This window comes from Antechinus flavipes, chromosome 1, assembly GCF_016432865.1.
Source record: "Antechinus flavipes isolate AdamAnt ecotype Samford, QLD, Australia chromosome 1, AdamAnt_v2, whole genome shotgun sequence".
In the NCBI taxonomy this organism is placed as follows: Eukaryota; Metazoa; Chordata; class Mammalia; order Dasyuromorphia; family Dasyuridae; genus Antechinus; species Antechinus flavipes.
In genome coordinates this window covers 129,312,161-129,334,268 of record NC_067398.1, presented here as the reverse complement: position 1 = coordinate 129,334,268, position 22,108 = coordinate 129,312,161, and the positions used below count along the sequence as shown (strand labels likewise).

Genomic DNA, 22,108 nt, shown 5'->3' with positions numbered 1-22,108 from the left:
ATTATTTGTTTTCACTTAGCTAGTGAATGAAAGTTTTGAAATTTGGAGCCATATTTTTCAATTCAACATTTTTTCCCCCAATGTCCTGTTTTTCCCCAAAAATGTACATGGAATTTAGTTTCCAAGTAAAAAGAAAAAAGTATTTTACATGAAATAATTGTTTTAATTATAACTGTAGATGCAATTGTAATTCACTCTATACTGTAATAATTAAAAGGGCTTCAAGGAAGAGATAGAACTAAATGTAGGTAATAAAAGATGGATAAAATTTAGAAAGGGACTATGGTAAGCAATTAAGAAAAAAAAGAATGGAGAGGAAAGGAAAAGCATAAGTATCCAGAGAAATAATAAACAGAGTATACAGGAGAGAATATCCAAAGAGAGGCTCCTATAGGGAAGCAGTGATACACCAGTTTGTCAGTTTGCTCATCTTTAAAATAAAGATACCCGTACATCTTATATCCCATGAATGTGGTGATGATCAATTGAGGTTATACATATTAAGTGATTTCTAGAACCTTAAGCTTTATGTATGTCATTATTTTTTAATTATAATAAACCAGAGAATAACTTGATCTTTATCCTTCAGATGAAGGAAAATATACTATTCAATTGTTGTTGAAGATAAGAAATAGGTTAAATTACCAGTCAAATGCTAATAGTTGCCATTAGAAAAATGAATAACCAGAGTTTCAGATTGAGGGTAATTGGGTGGGGTTACATTCCATTGTACTGGTTCCAAAGCTAAAGTAGGAAATACTTAGTTGGATTTGAAGACGTTCAAAAGAGTAAGGTAATTGTAGCCTATAAAGTCCTAAATATAAGGAATAGGTAAAAGGCAAATCTAAATTTGAACTCATATATAAGCTGCAATATATTCTTACTATAGACTATGCTTATAGCTTGAAATAAAAGTAGATACTCTGTAGGATGAAACCTGAACACTTTAAAATATAAATATGCATAATATAAACATATATAATATGCACGTAAGCATATGTGTATTATATAAATAATCAAATATATTTAATATACCTATGTATATATACACAGTTGTATTTAGGTTGTTTCCATTTTATCCAACTCTTCAGGCAAAGATACTGGAATGGTTTATCATTTCCCGCCATATATGTGTGTCTGTGTGTGTGTGTGTCTGTGTGTGTGCACATTATATATTTTTACATATATAATATATCTTTATATACAAAGGTAATTAAGATTGAATTCAATTTTATATCTTGCAGAGACAATATAAATTCTTTTCTAAAAGAATCTTAATTCAATTTGTAGTTCAAAGTGAGAATGAATTCCTATAACTGAGTCAATATAGGAGAACTGTGTTATCTAGTGGAATAATATACCCAAGAAGTAGAAGTCAAAATTTGAAGTCAGGCATTTTTTGGATTTGTGATAGTAACAAATATAAATACTATGTGAGTGGAAGAAAGATTTTGCTGCCTTAAACAATACTTTCTTCTTCCCAGTTTTCTTCCACTTCCACAAATAAATTTAGATCAATTAATGACTTGTAATTTCAAGTTAAAATGTGATCTTAACTTAGGCAAAACACCACAGTGGTGGATTTAACAGAAGTTACACTTTATTTTTGTCATATTTTAACAAAATTTGAATTGAAAAGGAACCTCTGAAGCCAGTTAGTCCAATAGCTACCTAAATAGTATCTTTTCAGTACCATATATAACATACAAGTTCGTCTAGCTTTAGCTGGTTTTAACTGTAAAAACCCACTGTCTGAGGGAATGCAAGTTTTTTTTTTTCCTTATGTTAAGTAAGAATTTGCCTCTTGGAAATTTCTATTATTCCCATTCTGCTTTTTTTGGATCAAACAAAATAAGTTTAGTTCTTTTATAATATTACTACTCTTAAAATGTTTGAAGGTAGTTACTATAACTGTCTAAGTCTTCATTTCTCCAGATTAAATGGAGAATTTGTTCTTTCATCTGAGCCACATGTAGCATGGATTCTTTTATTATTCAGGTTAACTTATGCATATATCATTGTTATTGTCACTTATGAGGAGATTATTTTGTTTTGAGGCTGAATCTCTTCCTATCTTTCCCAGATTGGAAGTAATAGTGGCCACTCATAAACACCATCTGATTTATTACAGAAACTCTGACTTTCTCTTTTTTTGACCTGGGTCAATTTATCCCTTCTTAAGACAGCCTGGTGGCACACTGCTCTAATGGACTTCCAACATATTCTATGCCAAGAATGAGGACACTCAATTGGCTTAGACCTATTGCAGCTCAGAATTCCTAAATTTAAATAGTTCATAGACTTGGTCTCCCCAGTAGCAAGGATTATATAACTGTATCCTTTTTAGCTTATTAATAACCTTATTAAAATGTGGTGTCTAAATTTTTAGGGCAAAATATGGAAGAAATATTACCTCTCTGGTCCTAAATACTGCCTTTCTTAATGTAACATAAGGTCAAAATGCTTAACTGCCGCAGCAATTTATCAACTCATATTAAGATTATATTTCCCTAATGCCTTCAGTTTTATAGTTATTTTTAGATATGGTGATATCTAGCAATGTCTCCTATATCTCTTTACTTTTTTTTAATCTTCTTATTTTTGAAGTTTTTTTTTAAATAACTGAAATATAAGACTACTCCATCAGTTCTCAATTTTTTCTGTCTCAGTTCCCCTTTTGGAACTTAAAAATTATTAAGAATCCCCAAATATCTTTCATTTATGTGACTTATATAGATAGATAATTTACTATATTAGAAATTAAGATGTTTTGTTTTTCTCATGAAAATAGTTTTGATCTCTTTGATTGCTTGAAAGAATTTCTGGGGACTCCAAGGGTACCCTGATCATATTTTAAGAATTATGGCAATCTCTTTCAATTTTACCTTATTGGATTTGATCCAATCTTCTTGCTTTCTAAGATATTGTAGATCTTAACTTGATTTCTATCTAATATTACGTTTATCACTCCTCATCTTATATCATCCACAAAATTGATAAATGATACATCATTTATTTCAGTATTTATTGAAAAAAATGTCAGACAAATTCTCAATGAAGAAATTAAAATTATATATAGCATATGAAAATATGCTCCAAATCATTATTAAGAGAAATGCAAATTAAGACAAACTCTGAAATACCACTACACAGATTAGCTGTCAGATTAGCTAGAATGACAGGGAAAGATAATGTGGAATGTTGGAGGGGATGTGGGAAAACAGGGAACTGATACATTGTTGGTGGAATTGTGAACACATCCAGCCCTTCTGGGGAGCAATTTGGAACTATGCTCAAAAAGTTATCAAACTGTGCATACTCTTTGATCTAGCAGTATTTCTACGGGGCTTATACCCCAAAGAGATACTAAAGAAGGGAAAGGGACCTGTATGTGCCAAAATGTTTGTGGCAGCCCTGTTTGTAGTGGCTAGAAGCTGGAAAAATGAACGGATGCCCATTAATTGGAGAATGGTTGAGTAAATTGTGGTATATAACGTTATGGAATATTATTGTTCTATAAGAAATGACCAGCAGGATGAATACAGAGAGGACTGGTGAGACTTACATGAACTGATGCTAAGTGAAATGAGCAGAACCAGGAGATCATTATATACCTCAACAATGATACTATATGAAGATGTATTCTTACAGAAGTGGATCTCTTCGATAAAGAGATCTAATTCAGTTTCAATTGATCAAGGATGGACAGAAGCAGCTAAACCCAAAGAAAGAACATTGGGAAATTAATATAAACTGCTTGTATTTTTGTTTATACCTTCTGAATCCAATTCTCCCTGTGCAACAAGAGAACTGTTTGGTTCTGCACACATATATTGTATCTAGGATATATTGTAAACTATTTAACATGTATAGGACTGCTTGCCATCTGGGGGAGGGGGTGGAGGGAGGGAGGGGAAAAATCGGAACAGAAGTGAGTGCAAGGGATAATGCTGTAAAAAATTACCCTGGCATGCGTTCTGTCAATAAAAAGTTATTAAAAAAAAGAAAAGAAAAGAAAGAAAAAATGTCAGACAATACACACAGACAAATATAGATTAATCCTTTATGCATTTACTAGAGACAACCTTTCAGGTGACAGTAAAGGACTAATGACTACTCTTTGGATCTAACAGTTCAAATGATTCTCCAAAAATTCGCTAAAATATAGAAACAGATACTTAAATGGACAGAGGTTTGAACTGTGGTAATAGAATTGTACTTTCTGGCAAAATCATTTTAACTTTATTACCATCTGTGTCCTAGAAAATAATAAATAGCAAATATTTCCCCAGGTTATTATGAGGATCAAAGGAGATAACATATCTAAAGCACATTGAAAATCTTTCAATGCTACAAGATATCTTTTCTTATTATCATTATTATTATTTATTATTTAATCATTAGCAATTATAAGAATAAGAGAGAGGGAGGAAGAATATTGCTGAGATGAGAGACAGCTGGAACAAAGGCATGGAGACAAGCAATAGAATATTGTCTATGACAAGTGAGCTAGTATGGCTGGGTCAGAAAGATATAGAGGCAGATAATGTGTTATAAAACTGGAAAGATAGGAAAGGGCCATTTAAAAAACATTTTAAATGCAAAAAGGGGGATTTCAACTCTATTATCACTCAATTTTATTAAACAATAGAAGGAAATGTTGAGTTTGGCTCTTCAGGAAAATCATTTTCACAAGTAAATGGTGAGTAGATTGGGAAGATTTGGGGCTTGACATGGACTAAAAAGCTGTTTATTGTAATAGTTTGAGATTGAGATAATAAGATCCTGCCTCAGGATAGTAGCAACAGCAGAGGAAGAGAAAAGATACATACAAAAGATGTTGTAGAGAATGAAATACCAAGAGATTGGAGTAATAGTGAAAATCAAATATGGCAATAAAGTTGTATACCTGGGTGACTAGAAAAAAATATAACTTTGGTAATATGTAATTTCAGAAAAGGCAAATGCAGGAAAGATGATGATTTTTGGTTTGGGACATTTTAAGTTTGAAATGCCTATGTACTGTACAGTTAAAATATCTAAAAAGGCAGATGTTAATCTAAGATAGGAGACTGAAGCTAGATATATGATCTGCAAATCATCTGCATACAGATGATAAACAGATTCATAGGAAGAGTTGAGATAACCAAACAAGAGAGAAAAAAGAAAAGGACCTAAGATAGAGCTTGGAAAATGTATCCACATTAAGAAAATGTGATGTAGATAAAACTTTAAAAAAAGGAGACTGAGGAAGGATCATTTAGAAAGGTATGAGAAAAAACAAAGCAGAAGAATGTCATGAAAACCCAAAAGAAGAGAGAATAATGTTCATAATGTTCAAAAAAGTAATCAAAGAATTGAGAGGATGTAAGGATGAGACTTCATTAATTGCCATAAAATTAAGAGATCATTAATAATGGAGAGAACAATTCATTATATGATGGGATCCGAAACCAGATTGGAAAGGGTTTAGAAGAAAGTGAAAGAAAAGAATGTGAAAGTTTGGAATGTAGAGAGATTATTTTTAGTAATAATTATCTGAGAAAGGGAAGAGAGAGATAATATTGATAGCTAAGGGGATAGTAGGATCTAATGAAGATTTTTTTGAATATAAGATAGAACTAGGCATGTTTCTAGATAGCAGGGAAGAAATCAATAAATAGAGGAAGCTAAAGATTGCCAGTGAGGGAATCTGCCAAAGAAGAGAGAAGAGAAAGAGGGATATGGTATGTGTGTGTGTGTGTGTGTAGGCTGACTTTCACAAGAAGAAGGGTGACCTCTTCATCAAAGTGAGAAAAGTCATAGTGGGGAGTCATGTTAGTCATGTTAGGAGGATGTGAGATGAAAAAAGGAATAGTTGAGGATAGAGCATGGCATGACATTCTCACTTGTGGTGATGTGATTGAACATAGAAGGTTTGGAATAGCCCTTATGATAATGTGAAGACTGGTACACTCTGATGTACTGTTCTCTATTTACCTGCTTTAATAAAATGAATGTCCATATGGTTATCTTAAGAAGCTCTCCAGAGCTCTTAAATTTACAGAAAAGAAATTAAAAAAAAAAGACTAAATCATACCATTTGAACAGATTACACATATACCAGGACAGATTTACTCAGTCTAATTCATGGGAAGAGTTGTACTTTATAACAAATCTTCAAAAGCTCCTTTAGGGGAGATTGATGCTGATAGAGTCACAAATACCATAACACCAGTCTTTTTTCTCATCAGGATTGTTGTCTGTTTACTCTCTATTCATCTATATTTTCAAAATTTGCTGTGACCTTGCAAACAAGGTTTAAATATTTTCCCATTCAAGGCTTTTTTATGCTCAGCTCCCTATTCCCCTGAGACACATGGCTCATATTGTGAGAGGAAGATGAAAATGGCATTCTTTATTTTTGACCCACCACAAAAAAGTGGCATTTATGAACAATTTAGACACTTAAAGTACTTTGCATTCTAAACACATTGAATAAAAGGGAGAGCCCCAATTTGTGGTAAATTGTATCTTATACTTTGAATTTTGGATGTTGCTTTTTATGAGGTTTGCTGTATATTTTGGTTAATATTTGTTATATGTACAACTGGCATAAAAACGGCAACAACAAAAAGCCTCTGAATCAGAATTATCTTGACAATACTGACATTTTGATGGAAAAATTAAAATTCTATTTAAAGATCACATCTTGCTTTTCTTTTGCAGAGAGAATTCAACAATGATTGCAAGCTGAAAGAAAGGATAGAAGAAAATGGATACAATACCTATGCATCCTTTAACTGGCAGCACAATGGGAGACAGATGTATGTGGCATTGAATGGGAAAGGAGCTCCAAGGAGAGGACAGAAAACAAGAAGGAAAAACACTTCTGCTCATTTTCTTCCCATGGTAGTACATTCATAGATGAAGCATTTCTTGATACAAATGAAATCAAAAGGTCTCTTGTTGAGAAAATCTGGTAATTCTCGAGAAGAGTAGTCTGGAAAAGCAAAGACATTACTTGTTTGAGAGAAGAAGCTTTTGAACGTTTTTGTACTCACTGCTGGCAAGAGAAATCATTTAAATTAGTTCTGTGTCATATCTTAAAATGAAGATATAGACTGGATCAGATGGGATGGATGCTCTTTCCAGAGTGAACAACTTGGCTATTTTTTGTTTTGTTTTGTTTTGTTTTTTATTTCTGTGATAGAACTTGGAGGATGTGAGACAATCGGATGAATGATCTTCGGGGAAAGTTATTTATGGAATACTAACTCATATCAAAGACTTTCAATGCTCATTCAAGCCTGATGATCCAATGAGCAGTTAGACACGCAAGCCTTTACTGGAAGCACTTGGGTCATAATGCACAACCAAAGGAGTTTTTGGTGTGGCAACGTGAAAGAAAGGATAGGATTAAGAAATATAAACACATTAGTGCAAAACTGTTCTAACAAAACGAATAATATGGTATGCTTATGCATTCTACCTTCATCCTTTCTATTTCTTTCTAAGTTATTTATTTAATAGGATGTTAAATATCTTTGGGGTTTGAAATATTTTCTTCAGCAGCTGCCTCTGTCTTTTCTTTCAGTATATCATATTCATGTTCATGTAGTAATATTTTTAATATTTGGCCAACACTTGGAGAATGGGAAATGAATGTGGCTGTTAGACCATCCTGGGAAAGCAGATTTTGTTTCTAATCTGCTGTCCTTTGCTGACATTGCACTTATGTAATAAGCCCCCCAAAACAGTGAATCTGAGAAGGGCTGAGATATGTGGTCAGTGTGAGGTGTCTGCCAGCCCCTGAATGCATTGACCCTAATATATCATATCCATGATGAAATGAGCACAAATGGCCAGATTCTGTTCTTGGTAAGGCATTCCTGACTCCTAATGCATCAGCTTGGTGGTCTATATATATATATAGACCACCAAGCTGATATATATATATATTCAAAGAAGTTAAATCTAATTGTAAAAAAAACAAAAAACAAAATAAAACAAAACAAAAAAAAAAAAGAACCAACACAAAATTCCTTGGCCCCACATGCTTATTAGTGATTCATTGACACATATCACAGCAGCAAATGATGAAAAGCCTGTCTGGTTGTATAAGAACCATTTGTAACTTTATCAGCATCAATCTCCTCTAAAGGAGCTTTTGAGGCATTTGTTATAAAGTACAACTCTTTCCATGAATTAGACTGAATAAATCTGTCCTGGTATATGTGTAATCATATACTGAAATATGTTCAAACTGTATGATCTAATCTTTTTTTAATCTTCTGTCCTGTAAATTTAAGAGCTCTGGAGAGCTCTTTAATATAACCATATGGACATTCATTTTGTTAGAGCAGGTAAACAGAAAAGAGTACATCAGAGTGTACCAGTCTTCACATTGTATTCCACTAAATAAATACATAAGCCTTCTTTGCAGTGTCTGTAGTGAAAGAAAATGTAGTATAATATTATTTGATCTAAATACTTTAAGTAATAACTGAGAGTATATTGATGCTGCAGTTTTATTTCCATATTTCTTGTTGTGAAAAAGTCTGTTTATTTTTATTGTTTGGAAACTGTATTTTGGTATAAAGGAGAGACTCAGTAAATGTGGCTTTTTTCTAAGGTTTAATCTTTCAGAAAGGCTGGCATTTTGTCATCTTCTTATAACTTATTTGAGTCAATGTTTAACCAGCACTTCCAGTGTTAATCTGTTACTTAAATATTAGCTGTATAAAGCTTTCCATAAAGTACTGAGTGGTCAGACTTTTATCCTTCTTTAAGTCAAGTTGGATGTTTTTCTAAAAAAGAAATTCATTGGAAGCATATAATATTTTGGTTTATAGATAAAGTTGCATTTCATGGTAATTAGATTTCAACATGTTTGTTGACAAATGGGATTTTTAAAAATCCATATTCTTGAATACCTATGGTTGAAATTCTGATATTAAAAGTTAACTTGGTAGTAGAACTCAAAGCTAAAATGTATTCACCTTTATCAGGGTCAGATATTCTTGGTTACATATTTTAAAATAATAATTGACTATGGCAAGTCAACATGGACCACCCACAACCACAATGCACCATTTGGTTAGACAAATACCGTATTAGATGACCACTCCAACAGCATCTAGGGCATAAACTGGGTTCTCATTTCATGTAATCGTTTAGATTACTGAAGAGCCTACACATAAACATTCATAATTATAGAATTCAAAACACTAAAATAGCTTCTAGCTAAATGTATCAGTGCTTGCAGAGGCCAAGAATAGAAAATATCCAAATATCCTTCTTCCTTCTCGCTCTCCCCTCCTTCCTCCCCCACAAAGTGAACGGGGATAAAGACAGGAATTATTTCCTAAGAAGTGAGAAAAAAGTCCTGATTTTAAAATTGTGATTCTTTGTCAGACCCTAGTCTTCATTGTAGCTGAACTGCTACTGAAGATAAGAAGGGTCTAATCCTGAACCCTTCACTTTAACAACTTCCTGGAAGTTTGGGGAGCTCTTCCCATGTGGAAGATGTAGACTGGGATATGACAGTGCTTCAACCACAAGCATGTATCAATGTGAATGTTGGTAATTGAGGGGATGCCCCAAAAAGATAAAAGAATTGCTCCTCCTTCCTACCTCTCCCCAAAACGGAACCATGTACAGTATGTTACCTTTAAATAAAAACAATAAAATGCTGGGAATAGAAAATACCAAAAAAATCGTTTTTGTTTGTTTTATTAGCCTAAAATTATACAGAGTAATAAAAGAAAGAATAAGTCTGATGGCCATGTGCACTGCAGGATGTGGTTAAGGGCTGCATAGCCTCAAACAACAACAACAACAAATCCCTCGAACGTTTGTAAGGTTTCTTTAATGTTTTGCATGTGTGAGTCAGCTATCCTTCCTCTAATAACAACCAAATGCTTTAGATTCTTCCTGTTAAGTATCCAAGTCCACCTAGTTTATATAAGGGATAAAGAGGAATGAACTGAAAACAAGCTTGCTTTATGAAAGCAGGAAAAGCTTTAGGAAGTGAGTTTTAGAAGGCTCTCTAAAAGGGGCCCAAAACAATGGAGAATACCTTCTAAGGCACTGTGTGAAAGAATCTTCATGATTCTGTCATAGTCACAGAAAATGGTCAGTCTGGGTCATGGAGGCATTAGGGTTCGGGGTCAGTATGATAAGGGAAGTTATTACATTCTGGTTAAAAGAGATGATAATAATACCTCACTAATTTGGACTCTATTAAATCAAAGTTTATGAAAATTCAGGAAAGGGATAAAACAGATATTTTCTTTTGAACTTTGTAGAAAGAGAATGAAGAAGGGATATGAAAGTCACATCTGTTCTAAAGATTTCAGAGGTTCCAAGAAATCCGGTAAAGAGAAAACAAATTCCCTGTGGCTTTCATAACCCAAAAATTACTTATCAAAAAGTGGTATAACACTCATTAGTTTTTGTTCCCCTGGATAATAGCCTAATCCCTTTTGGGATTTGGTTGGTTATTTTATTATTTATTAGTCTGACAGTTTCTTCTGTATAATGTAAGTCACCAAGTCAGCATAAAATCTTAAAGGCTAGTCTGGTGACATTGCACATGGCCATACCATGAGTTGGATAAATCTTGATCCCAAGCCCCAGATCTTCCAGACTGCAGGCTGATGCTCCATTCAATATACCATAACACTTCTGTTATCTGCTTATCTAGTTCCAGTTACTTTGTTCTGTTCTATACCTAGAACTGTACTAGGTTCTAAGTGATAAAACTGTGCTACTTTAAAGTATGCATTTTTTAAAGTATATGCATGGATATATGCCCATTTTTCCCCAGACTAATAGTTTCCAATTAGTTCATCCTAGAAAAGATTTCCTGTAATTAGAGACAGAGAGAGGTGTGAATACTTGCCCCCAAAGCTGGGTACTTTAAAATAGTTAAGCATAATATACTCAGCATTAAACTACTTCTAGATGAAAATGTTGCCATTTATATAGCTCTATAGTGCTTACAAAGCATCTTATACTGTCTTAGATGATTTTCATCTTTTTAACTATCCTGTGAAATAAGAACTGTTGGGATTAGACTCAGAGGTCAGGCTCTGACCTAGCTCACACTTGCTCCAAATCTTGCATTCTTTCTACTATAATAACAAGTGAGAAGAAATGTATCTTTTGGTTATTTAATGATCTAGTATTCCTAGTTATAAAAGCTTCCTAAGTATAAAAATTTTCTACCTTACAAACATGTCATCATGAACTTTTTTTGTTCCTAAATGTACTGCTAAAGGAACCATCCCAAGAATGTCTAAAACAAATGGGGCACAAATAATTTCATCATGTCTAAGGAGTGAAGATCTTAGAAATCACTGATATACAAATCCCACCATTAAGGAGTGGCCTCTAAGAAAAGGTCCTGACTTAATAATCAGTACTATATTGTGGATATATTCGTGAGGTAAGAAAAGAAAAAAGAAATGTTTCCTTTGAAACTGTGTCTATAAAGCAAGTTATGAGATAAATTAAGTGCCTAAGTATTAACACTTTTTGGAGATACTGCCCTTGGATTTTAAAAGGAATGTTTTGTAATAAATGGAGTGGTTACAATTCATGTTTCATCATTCACTGGTTACTAATGACAGAGACACATCATAGTGTTTTCATCATCTGAGGGCAGCACTTCCCCACACAATGGCAAATACCATGTGCCTAGCATGCAGGCATATGAAGTGGATTATATTAGCCAAGATGTGACCAAAAACATAAAGAGCTTATATTCACATTGAAGTCCAGGTTTGCACATCCTGTGGAGATGAGCACTGCAAATGAAGAAGCAAAACCTTCTATGTTCCTTATTAGGATCACAAATTGAACATATGCATTTGTACAACATAGCCACTGACCCCAGCTATAGAACAACTATCTATATTATAATCTTAAGCCTCGTAGGGTATGGTTTTAATTACCTTTTACACATCTTAAATGCCTAAATCATCTTATGATTTTCTAAATTATTTAGTTATCATTCTGTGGTCAATTTAAATTGCTGACAATGCAAATGATGGGAGAGATCTTACAAGGGGGCTTAAATTAGAACCATTTTTGTTAGGTATTAAAATTGGGAAAACACTGCCATTTCTGGTTACAAGACCCCAGTCTTCATACACTTCTTGTGAGGAATGTTTTATTAAATATTTATTGCAGTGAAAACACCTGAATACTCAGTGAGTAATTCCTGTTTCCTTGAAACAATTAGAATTGTGCTTCATCCAGTATCTGCAGAGGTGATCAAATAGCAAAATGGTTCTGAAAGTCTCTAAATCAGGAAGATCAACTATGGAAACACTGAGATGGTTTTAAATATTTGATCTAGGTGCCACCATATCCCTCCCCATTTCCCTACATGTACATTTTCGAGGGCACAAGTATTTATATATTTTTACCAATTGGTCAATGCCTGAAGAATAATATAAACATCATAACCATCCTAACTTGGTATGATGGGAAACTTTCTAACAAACAGTAATAGGAAATAACAGTCTTGTCCTTAAATAATATTGTAAGCTTGAATGAGATGTTCTTAACCTTTTTTGTTTGTCCTGCTTTTGGCAGTCTGTCCAAACTGAAATATAGGTAGCAAAATATTTTTTAAAAGACCAAGGTCATAGACCACAAGTTAAGAATACTGGATTAAATCAGACAAACATTTCAATAGACAAAGAACAAGAAAAGAAACTATATAAGAAATTGAACTTCTATTACATATAGTCTTTTAAAGGACACATATAAGTAAAATTTAACAAGGCAGTAATGATCTTTTAAAAGTTTTCTTTTTGAAAAATCATGTAGTTAAATATAAAAATTTCAAAATACAAAAAGTATTGAATTAAACTACATTGATTAAGTCTAATACTTTAGCAACAGAATGCTTGAATTATTTGTGTCCCTTCTCCTTCTGTACTCTTCCAAGTGTTTTAAAATATTTAAATGATTCCCTACCTTTTTTTGTATCACTCTCATTATCTATCAACTCCACCCCCAAAGCTCTCCTTTGTAACAAATACATATATAATTAAGTAAAATAAAATGTCTATATCTCATTCTATGCCTCTAGTCCATCCATCACCTCTTTGCCAAAATGTCCTGTTCTTTTTCTGATGCTTTAACACTATTGGTGACATTATTAATGTTTCTATAGTTCAGAGACTTTACCTACCAGGAAAGAAGGAGGAGGATCTTGTTTAAATGAGAATCTGCTTTATAACATTTCCCCTCACTCCTATGCTGATATGAGTCAATTCAAGATTTACTTCAAGGACTTCAGGCTTTATTCAGTGTGATTCCTCTTTCCTTCAATGTGAATACATTTTAAATAATGTAGTTAGTTGTCTTTTAACGTTAAATTGAAATGTTCATCAGCCTTTAATCTAGAGCTAAGTTCATAGTCTGTCCCTTCTCATAGCTTAAAAACTATTCTAACTTGGTAGACACAGTAGCAATCCATGTTCTGTTGGCAGAAACTCAGAAAATCCAGCTTTTGCTCTATGCCACAATGAGGTGGGTAGCAAGTAGGAATTTTGTAGATATTAATCTGTATTGGCCTTACTGAAAATTTGCCTAACTGAATGAGGTAAAAGTATTTCACAGTGTGAGAAGAGTTTGTATAGTCTGGAAATGATTCCTGACATATCTGGGATTCTTAATGACAATTTCAGGAAGTCCCTTAGCTTCTACAATGCATAAGAAATTAGAGATCTTTATAACTTCTGTGAGCCAGATGAACTTAAGAAATTCCACTTTCTAAGGAACTTTCAAGTGTCAGTAGAGCTAAAAAAAAAAAAGTGCATTGTTTATATCTTGTCTCAGATAAATACATACCTACATTCCCTTCTTGGATTATGAAGAAAGTTTCCCTTTACATTTACCCACAGAGGACTAAAATTCCTCCTTCTCTCTCTTTTCCAGCAGCCTGATTTATCTCTGTTTTCATTTTGCTGTTCCACTGATTCTTTTTCCCTTCTCCAGTGTAACTGAGCTGATAGGAAGATGTGGATTTACTTTTACTTTAAAAGACAATTGTTGTCATTTCAAATCCTATTTGTTTAATTTATAAAGTTAAATCTCCTATAGTTTTTTTTTATAATTGTGTATATATATGTACACACACATATATAGAGAGAATATGTTCAATGTGTATATGCATATATATATATACATGTAGTATATATAATATGAATATTTTAATCAATTAAAAAGCTTAAATTGGTTGTTCCAAGATGGAATTCATTCTTGTATTCCTTAAATATATATATATATATATATAGTGTATTCTTAGGTATCTATGTATTGCTGCTCAATAAATATTTGTTGATTGCTGTATTAATTGTACTTGTACTCTTAAGTGACTATGTCACCAAAAAAAGCCCAGTTTCATTTCTGTATCATATGAGGAAGAGCTGGACAAATAGTCCTCAGGGACTAAGCTCCCACTTTGCAGAGCTTTTCTATTTCTCCACTGGCTCCTCTCCCTCAGCTTCCAAACATGAACAAATGTTTCTTGGCTTTGCCATTTCTAAGCAGCCACACCCTCCCAATTCCTTGCCCTTCAAGCAATGAACATAGTGTATCTTTTTTCTTCATTGTATTTCCAATTTGTCGGCAAACAGATTTAATGAAATACAGCTAGCAGCACCAGTTGAAAGACATTTAATTGCATCATTATTCTTCATTTTCTTACACCTAAATTGACTTCTATCCCATTTGAAAGTTTCTTTACACAAAATGTTGAAAGGAGAATTTTAGATGATTTCTCACTGCACAGCAAATTCTGAAGGAAATTAGGATGCATTCTTCAAATAATAGCTAATTCTTCATTCATTTTTACAAATGCTTGGGCATTAGATGATGGAAAAGATGACTTACTAAGTTGTATTCTGGTTAGTTCTGTGATTTTGTTTTTCCCATTCTCTAGAGAGCCTGGGATTATAGATTTATCCATACTTGGTTTAGATACATTTTAAATGCTCCACAGTTTTTGTTTGGTGTTGAGTGTTTTTTCCTCCACTTATTTACTCAAAGAAGAGAAAATTGGAAACATTACAATTTTCTCAGTGGTTTGTATTTCAGAATGTGATTACCAAGACCCTGGGTACATTTAAGTGGAGAGCACAAGGGAAGCTGGATTATAAAGGTTTCTTATTGCTTCATAATTGTAGGTTTATTTTTTGACTTCATCAAAACCTCCCTTTTTCTTAATTGATTAAAAATAATGTTACATAGTAGTTACATACAAAGAGATGACTCTTTAGTAGCTACCTTTTCCATTCAACATTAAGAAAGATGGGCCCAAGGGAAAATCAGAAACTTTATGAGCAAAACTACAAAACACTTTCCACACAAATTAAGTCTGATCTAACCAACTGGAAAAATATTAAATGCTCTTGGATTGGGCAAGAAAATATAATAAAGATGACAATACTACCTAAATTAATCTATTTATTTAGCACTATACCAATCAGACTCCCAAAAAACTACTTTGATGAACTAGAAAAAATAACAACAAAGTTCATATGTAAAAACAAAAGATCAAGAATTTCAAGGGAATTAATGAAAAAAAAAATCAAATGAAGGTGACCCAGCTGTACCAGATCTAAAATTATATTATAAAGCAGCAGTTACTAAAACCATCTGGTATTGGCTAAGAAATAGACTAGTTGATCAAAGGAATAGGTTAGGTTCAAAGGACAAAACAGCCAATAACTTTAATAATATAGTGTTTGACAAACCCAAAGATCCTAGTTTCTGGGATAAGAATGCACTATTTGACAAAAATTGCTGGGAAAATTGGAGATTAGTATGGCAGAAACTAGGCATTGACCCACACTTAACACCGTACACCAAGATAAGGTCAAAATGGGTTCATGACCTAGGCATAAAGAATGAGATTATAAATAAATTGGAAGAGCATAGGATAGTTTACCTGTCAGACCTGTGGAAGAGGGAGGAATTTATGACCAAAGAAGAACTAGAGATCACTATTGACCACAAAACAGAAAATTTTGATTATATCAAATGGAAAAGTTTTTGTACAAACAAAACAAATGCAGACAAGATTAGAAGGGAAACAATAAACTGGGAAAACATTTTTACAATCAAAGGTTCTGATAAAGGCCTCATTTCCAAAATATATAGAGAATTGACTCTAATATGTATAAGAAATCAAACCATTCTCCAATTGACAAATGATCAAAGGATATGAACAGACAATTCTCAGATGAAGAAATTGAAACTATTTATAGACATATGAAAATATGCTCCAAATTATTATTAATCAGAGAAATGCAAATTTAGACAACTCTAAGATACTACTACACACCTGTCAGATTGGCTAAAGTGACATGGAAAGATAATGTGGAATGTTGGAGGGGATGTGGAAAAATAGGGACACTGATACATTGTTGGTGGAATTGTGAACACATCCAGCCATTCTGGAGAGCAATTTGGAACTATGCTCAAAAAGTTATCAAACTGTGCATACCCTTTGATCCAGCAGTGTTTCTACTGGGCTTATACCCCCAAGAGATACTAAAGAAGGGAAAGGGACCTGTATGTGCCAAAATGTTTGTGGCCTGTTTGTAGTGACTAGAAGCTGGAAAATGAAAGGATGCCCATCAACTGGAGAATGGTTGAGTAAATTATGGTATATGAACATTATGGAATATTATTGTTCTGTAAGGAATGACCAGCAGGATGAATACAGAGAGGACTGGTGAGACTTATGAACTGATGCTAACTGAAATGAGCAGAACCAGGAGATCATTATATACCTCAACAATGATACTATTTGAGGATGTATTCTGATGGAAGTGGATCTCTTCGAGAAAGAGAGCTAATTCAGTTTCAATTGATCAAAAATGGGCAGAAGCAGCTACACCCAAAGAAAGAACACTGGGAGATGAATATAAACTGCTTGCATTTTTGTTTTTCTTCCCGGATTATTTATACCTTCTGAATTCAATTCTCCCTGTGCAACAAGAAAACTGTTCAGTTCTGCACACGTATATTGTATCCAGGATATACTGTAACCTATTCAACATGCAAAGGATTGCTTGCCATCTGGGGGAGGAGGTAGAGGGAGGGAGGGGGGAAATTGGAACAGAAGTGAATGCAAGGGATAATGTTGTAAAAAATTACCCTGGCATGAATTCTATCAATAAAAAGTTATTTAAAAAAAAAAAAGAAAGATGGGCTCTTCTGACATTCTAGAAATACTGACTATTGGACAATGACCAGAGGGGCTTGTGACCTGGAGGACTTTTATCTATTAAGGAAAAGTAGAAAAATCCTTCCTTTTTATTAATCTTTCTTTCTTTAATTGGGAAAGAACTCATCCTAGATCTGAAGGAAACACCCACAGTTAAAAAATTCTGAATATCTCAGAAAGGAAAAAAATACAAAATAATAATATGTCCTTTGAAAGTCAATCTGGAGTTAATCACATTTAAAATCAGATGAAATGAGCAACTATGGGATGGCACAAATGAATATCATTCAGTTAAAAAAATAGAAAAGCTCAACATGAAGATCTCCAAGAGAATGGGAACAATATGCATCCCTAACATTTAGTAGAATGTCTTAGAGAGGCCTATCATATAGGATGCATTTATATTTATATCTTTTGGTTTTACATTAACTTTATTTCTAAAGAGATCTTTTTTCTTTCCCTAACAAAAGAATCATCTTCTACAAAAAAAAAGAAAGGGAAAAAAGGTAATTCAATTAAATCAACTAATAAATAGAATAAAAATGAGAGACTAAGAAAAATTCCTTCATTACATATTAGGTGAATTCCCAAAACCTCAGATTTGGAATTATGCTATCAGACAAAATAAAAAAAAAAGCATAAAAAGGGATAAATAATGAAAATATATTGTGTTGAAATATAGACAGTTAATTAACTATATGCTCCAAATACCTTAGCATATTAGGAAAAATTAACTGAACTATGTGACAACATAGTAACACAATGGTGACAATGATTTCAATGGCTTCCTCTCCATTTTGAAAAAGTGAAACGGGAAGAGAAACAAATGACAAAATACAGAATTGAACAAATTGCAGAAGAAACTAAAGATTCATAACATCTAAACAAGAATGCTAAAGACTCTACATTTCTCAGAATCCTATGCCACTTTTATAAAAATAAAATACCATTGGGACATAGAGCTATTGTAAACAAATGTAAATAGTATGAAGAGATAATAAAAATACTCTCTGCAAATCATAATATAATAAAAATAGTAATTAGTTTTTGGAGCATAAAGACACAGACCCAAATGGACAGTTAAGAATGAAATTCTAAATAAAGTTTGGTTTTTTATAATAATCATAATAAAACAATATAACAAAATTTCTGCAAAAGCAATTTCTAAAGGAAAAAATATATTATGACAAACCTGCTTTCAATGAAATAGAAAGTGAGGATCAGTGAAGTGAATATACATTTAAATATATATAGAGAGAAGAAAAGATATTAAAATTAAGGGGGAAATAGATAAATTGGAAATAAAAAGAGAAAAAAAAGTATTAAAAAGCTGAAGCCTAACAAATTGATGTGTTAATCCATCTGATTAAAAAGAAGAAAGCATAAAAAATAATCACAAATAAGCAAGGAGAAATCATAATGAAACCAGGAGAAATAAAGAAATAACTAGAGCTTATTATACACAGTTACATGCTAACAAAATTGAGAACACAAAAGTAATAAATACTTAAAAATATAAAAATATAAAATAAGCATACTTTCTGAAGACCATCTAGAGATTTTAAATCATCCTATCTCAGAAAGAGAAACAGAACCAGTTATAAAAGAAGTACCAAAGCAGGAGATGGAGATTCCTGGTAATCATAGGAAAATTCCATCAAAATTTAAAGAACAATTAGTATCTATAACATACAATTATTTTCAAAAATTGAGATGTAAAGTAATCTGCCAAAATTCTTTTATGAGACAAACAGTCCTCATACTTAAATTAGGCAAGGATAAAACACAGAAGGAAAATTGAATGTCAATAACAATCATGAATATTAATTTAAGATTATTAAATCTTGTCAAATGTACTATAGTGAAAGAATCGAGAATTCATTCATTATGAACTAAGGATGCAAGCAGGATTGATCATCAGAGAAATAAACAACATAATTAATTGTATTAAATTCTATTAAAACCAAAAAATCCGAAAACACATGATTGTTTTGATAAATTGGAAGAAAACCTTTGAAAAAATGCAACACTTACTTATTTTAAATTCATAAAAAGCATGTATCTATCTACTTTAATGGGGATACACTAGAACCTTTCCCCACAAATAAGGGAATCATGCAAGAAAATCTACTTTCCTCACAATTATTTGATATAATTATAAGAATTCTAGTAATAGAAGTAAGAAAAGAAAAATAAATTTTAGAATATAATATACAATAATATTAAATAAGATGTATAATACATAATGTGTGGGTATATTATATATCACACAAAATAAATTAAATTCAAATAAATTGAAAATGATATAAAATGACTCTAATTTGCTAATGATATTATAGTTAATTTATCCAATCCTAGGAAATTAGCAAAGGTACTGTTCTGGAAAATTAATGACTTCAGCAAAATTCCAAGTTTCACAATAAACTTTCAAAAATCCATAGCATCTTTAATGCAATAACAAAATTCAAAAAGAAATGAAATAGAAATAAATCTTATTGTTTAAAAGAAAGGAAAAAATGCACAAATGTGTGTAGACAACTCTATCAACGTAAAAAAATAATTACAAAAAAAAAATCTCCTAAATGAAATAAAACTAACTGAACAAGTTAAAGGAATATTCAGTGCACATGGCTAAACCATGCCAATTTAATAAAAATGACAATGCAGTCAAAATTCTAAAATATCAGGGAAACATAATGAATATTATGAATGAAGGGAAATAATTTTTCTAGACCTCAATTTATATTATGAAGCTGCAATTATCAAAACCATCAGGTATGTGTTTTGTTTTGTTTTTAATAGAGATGGTAAATCAATACAACACACAAGACAAGGGAGATTAAAAAACAATGGGGATCTCACTAACACAGTGTTTGATAAACTAAAAAACACAAATTACTTAGAAGGAAATGGGGAAAACTGGAAAGCAGTCTGTCAGAAATTAGGTTTAGCTCAATACCATACATAATATTCCACAACATTCTAAATGATAAATAACCATAATGTTAAAGCTGATACTATTTAAAAAAAAAAAGAAACTTTGCCTGAACTAATTCAGAGTAAAGCAAACAGATCCAAGGAAACAATAAATTTATATATTGATCACAAAAATGTAAATAGAAGGAATAATTTTACACATTATAAAAATCAAAACTGAATGTTGCAAGAATATGAAGAACAAGCATGGATTGAAAGAAGAGTTATGAGAAAACATTCCTATCCCACCCCTTTGTAGTGATGGAAAGTCCACAAGCATGCGCTTATTTTTTCAATTAATTGATCAGTTATGCGGGGGGAAGAGGGAAAGGTGAGTTCTTCCTCCTCTTTTTCATTTTTTGTTTCTAAAATACTGTTTTAAAATTTTTATCTACTTACTAAAATACCTCTCTAAGAGAAGTAAGAAAAAGATATTGGTAGAATTATAATGATATTTTTAAAAGATATCAATAAAAACCTTTTTTTTAAAAAAAAAAAGAAGAAAAGATGTTATCCATCTTCAGAAAGGGTAAACAAGCGTATTATAGTCTTACATAGATGCATATGAATGCAGATGGATACACATATATATGTATGATTACAGCAATATATGTATTATTACATATATGTATGTATATATGTGTCTATGCATGAATATGTGTGTTGGTGTATATATGTATATGTAGATGAAAGAAAAATACATACAAAAGATAGAAATATAAATATAACCATGTTTAAATATAGCTTCCTAAGTACAGAGAAGGGAGGAAAGTGTGGGGGTGGGGGAAGAATGAAGTAAAAAGTGCATAGAAGAAAATAAAAGAACACCTACAAGGAAACAACAACAACAACAACAAGATTGATAGATATGAACACAATGTGTAGTATTTATTTTACAGGCTTTCTTGAGATAGAAATTTATTGCTTTATATATTATTTTCCATACTTCAATGAATTTATGATCTCAATTATTTGAGTGTTTCCTCTATTGAGAAAATTACTCTTTGTTCTATGTGGTTTTGTCCATGATCATCCATAGATATGCCATAAAATGATTTATATTCAGAGTGTGATCCAGAGAATCCTGAATGTCTCTGAAGCCCTCTCAGAGGAATTACAATTTTTTTTTAATTTCTAATATGGCAAATGACCTCAAATATAACCTACGATGATCACAAATACAATCCATAAATATAACAAATACAAAAATTCTTTAAGCAGATCCTCAATACTTTTTAATAATATAAAGATATTGACAATTAAAGTTGAAGAACTGCTGATCTATAGATACTTTCCTACAAGTCTTTTTGTAATTTTTGGATACCAGTGGAACATTTGGAATATTTATTTATTGCTCCTTACCTTGGCAAAAAAAAAAAAAAGTAAAATAAAATAAACAAAGACCCCCATTTCCTTTTCTAATCATACATATACTGTCATAAAATCTAGAATTGGGATTATAAGGACCATCTTCAATATTTTTTTTTTTACAGGAGCCTAAGAATAGAAAGAGAAAATAAAAGTTGCCTAAAGTAATATGAGCGTAAGCAAGCAGCAAAGCCAGGGTTGCAACCTTAATTTTCCAACTCAAAATAGAGGACTCTTTCCACTAGAGCATGCTTCAGAGATATCTCTAACATGAATTCTGAAAAGTATATCATCACTGGAAATACACAATCTGCCTTCACTCTTCCATGAGTCTTTTCATTGTTTTTTGAATCACTTGCAACTCTGCTCAGAGATTGTGGTATTCCAGAGAACATAGCTAAGAGATTTTTGTAACTCCAAAAGTAGATTCCCCTAGGACTCAAGATAATGGCTACCCTTTGAGGGAAATCCAACCTACCGGGGTAAGCCAAGAACAATGGCCTAGTGCAGGTTTTACACATATAATTT

General features: G+C 32.2%; 1 protein-coding gene across 1 annotated transcript in view; it reads left to right on the top strand.

The window, feature by feature from the left end:
* The window catches only part of FGF10 (fibroblast growth factor 10), a 102,521-nt gene extending 92,823 nt beyond the window's left edge, over positions 1 to 9,698 (top strand). The window contains exon 3 of the mRNA XM_051990568.1: positions 6,709 to 9,698. Within this exon, the coding sequence (XP_051846528.1) occupies positions 6,709 to 6,906 (198 nt within the window). The 3' untranslated portion in view covers positions 6,907 to 9,698. The remainder of the gene's footprint in view (positions 1 to 6,708) is intronic.
* The last annotated feature ends 12,410 nt before the right edge of the window (positions 9,699 to 22,108 follow it).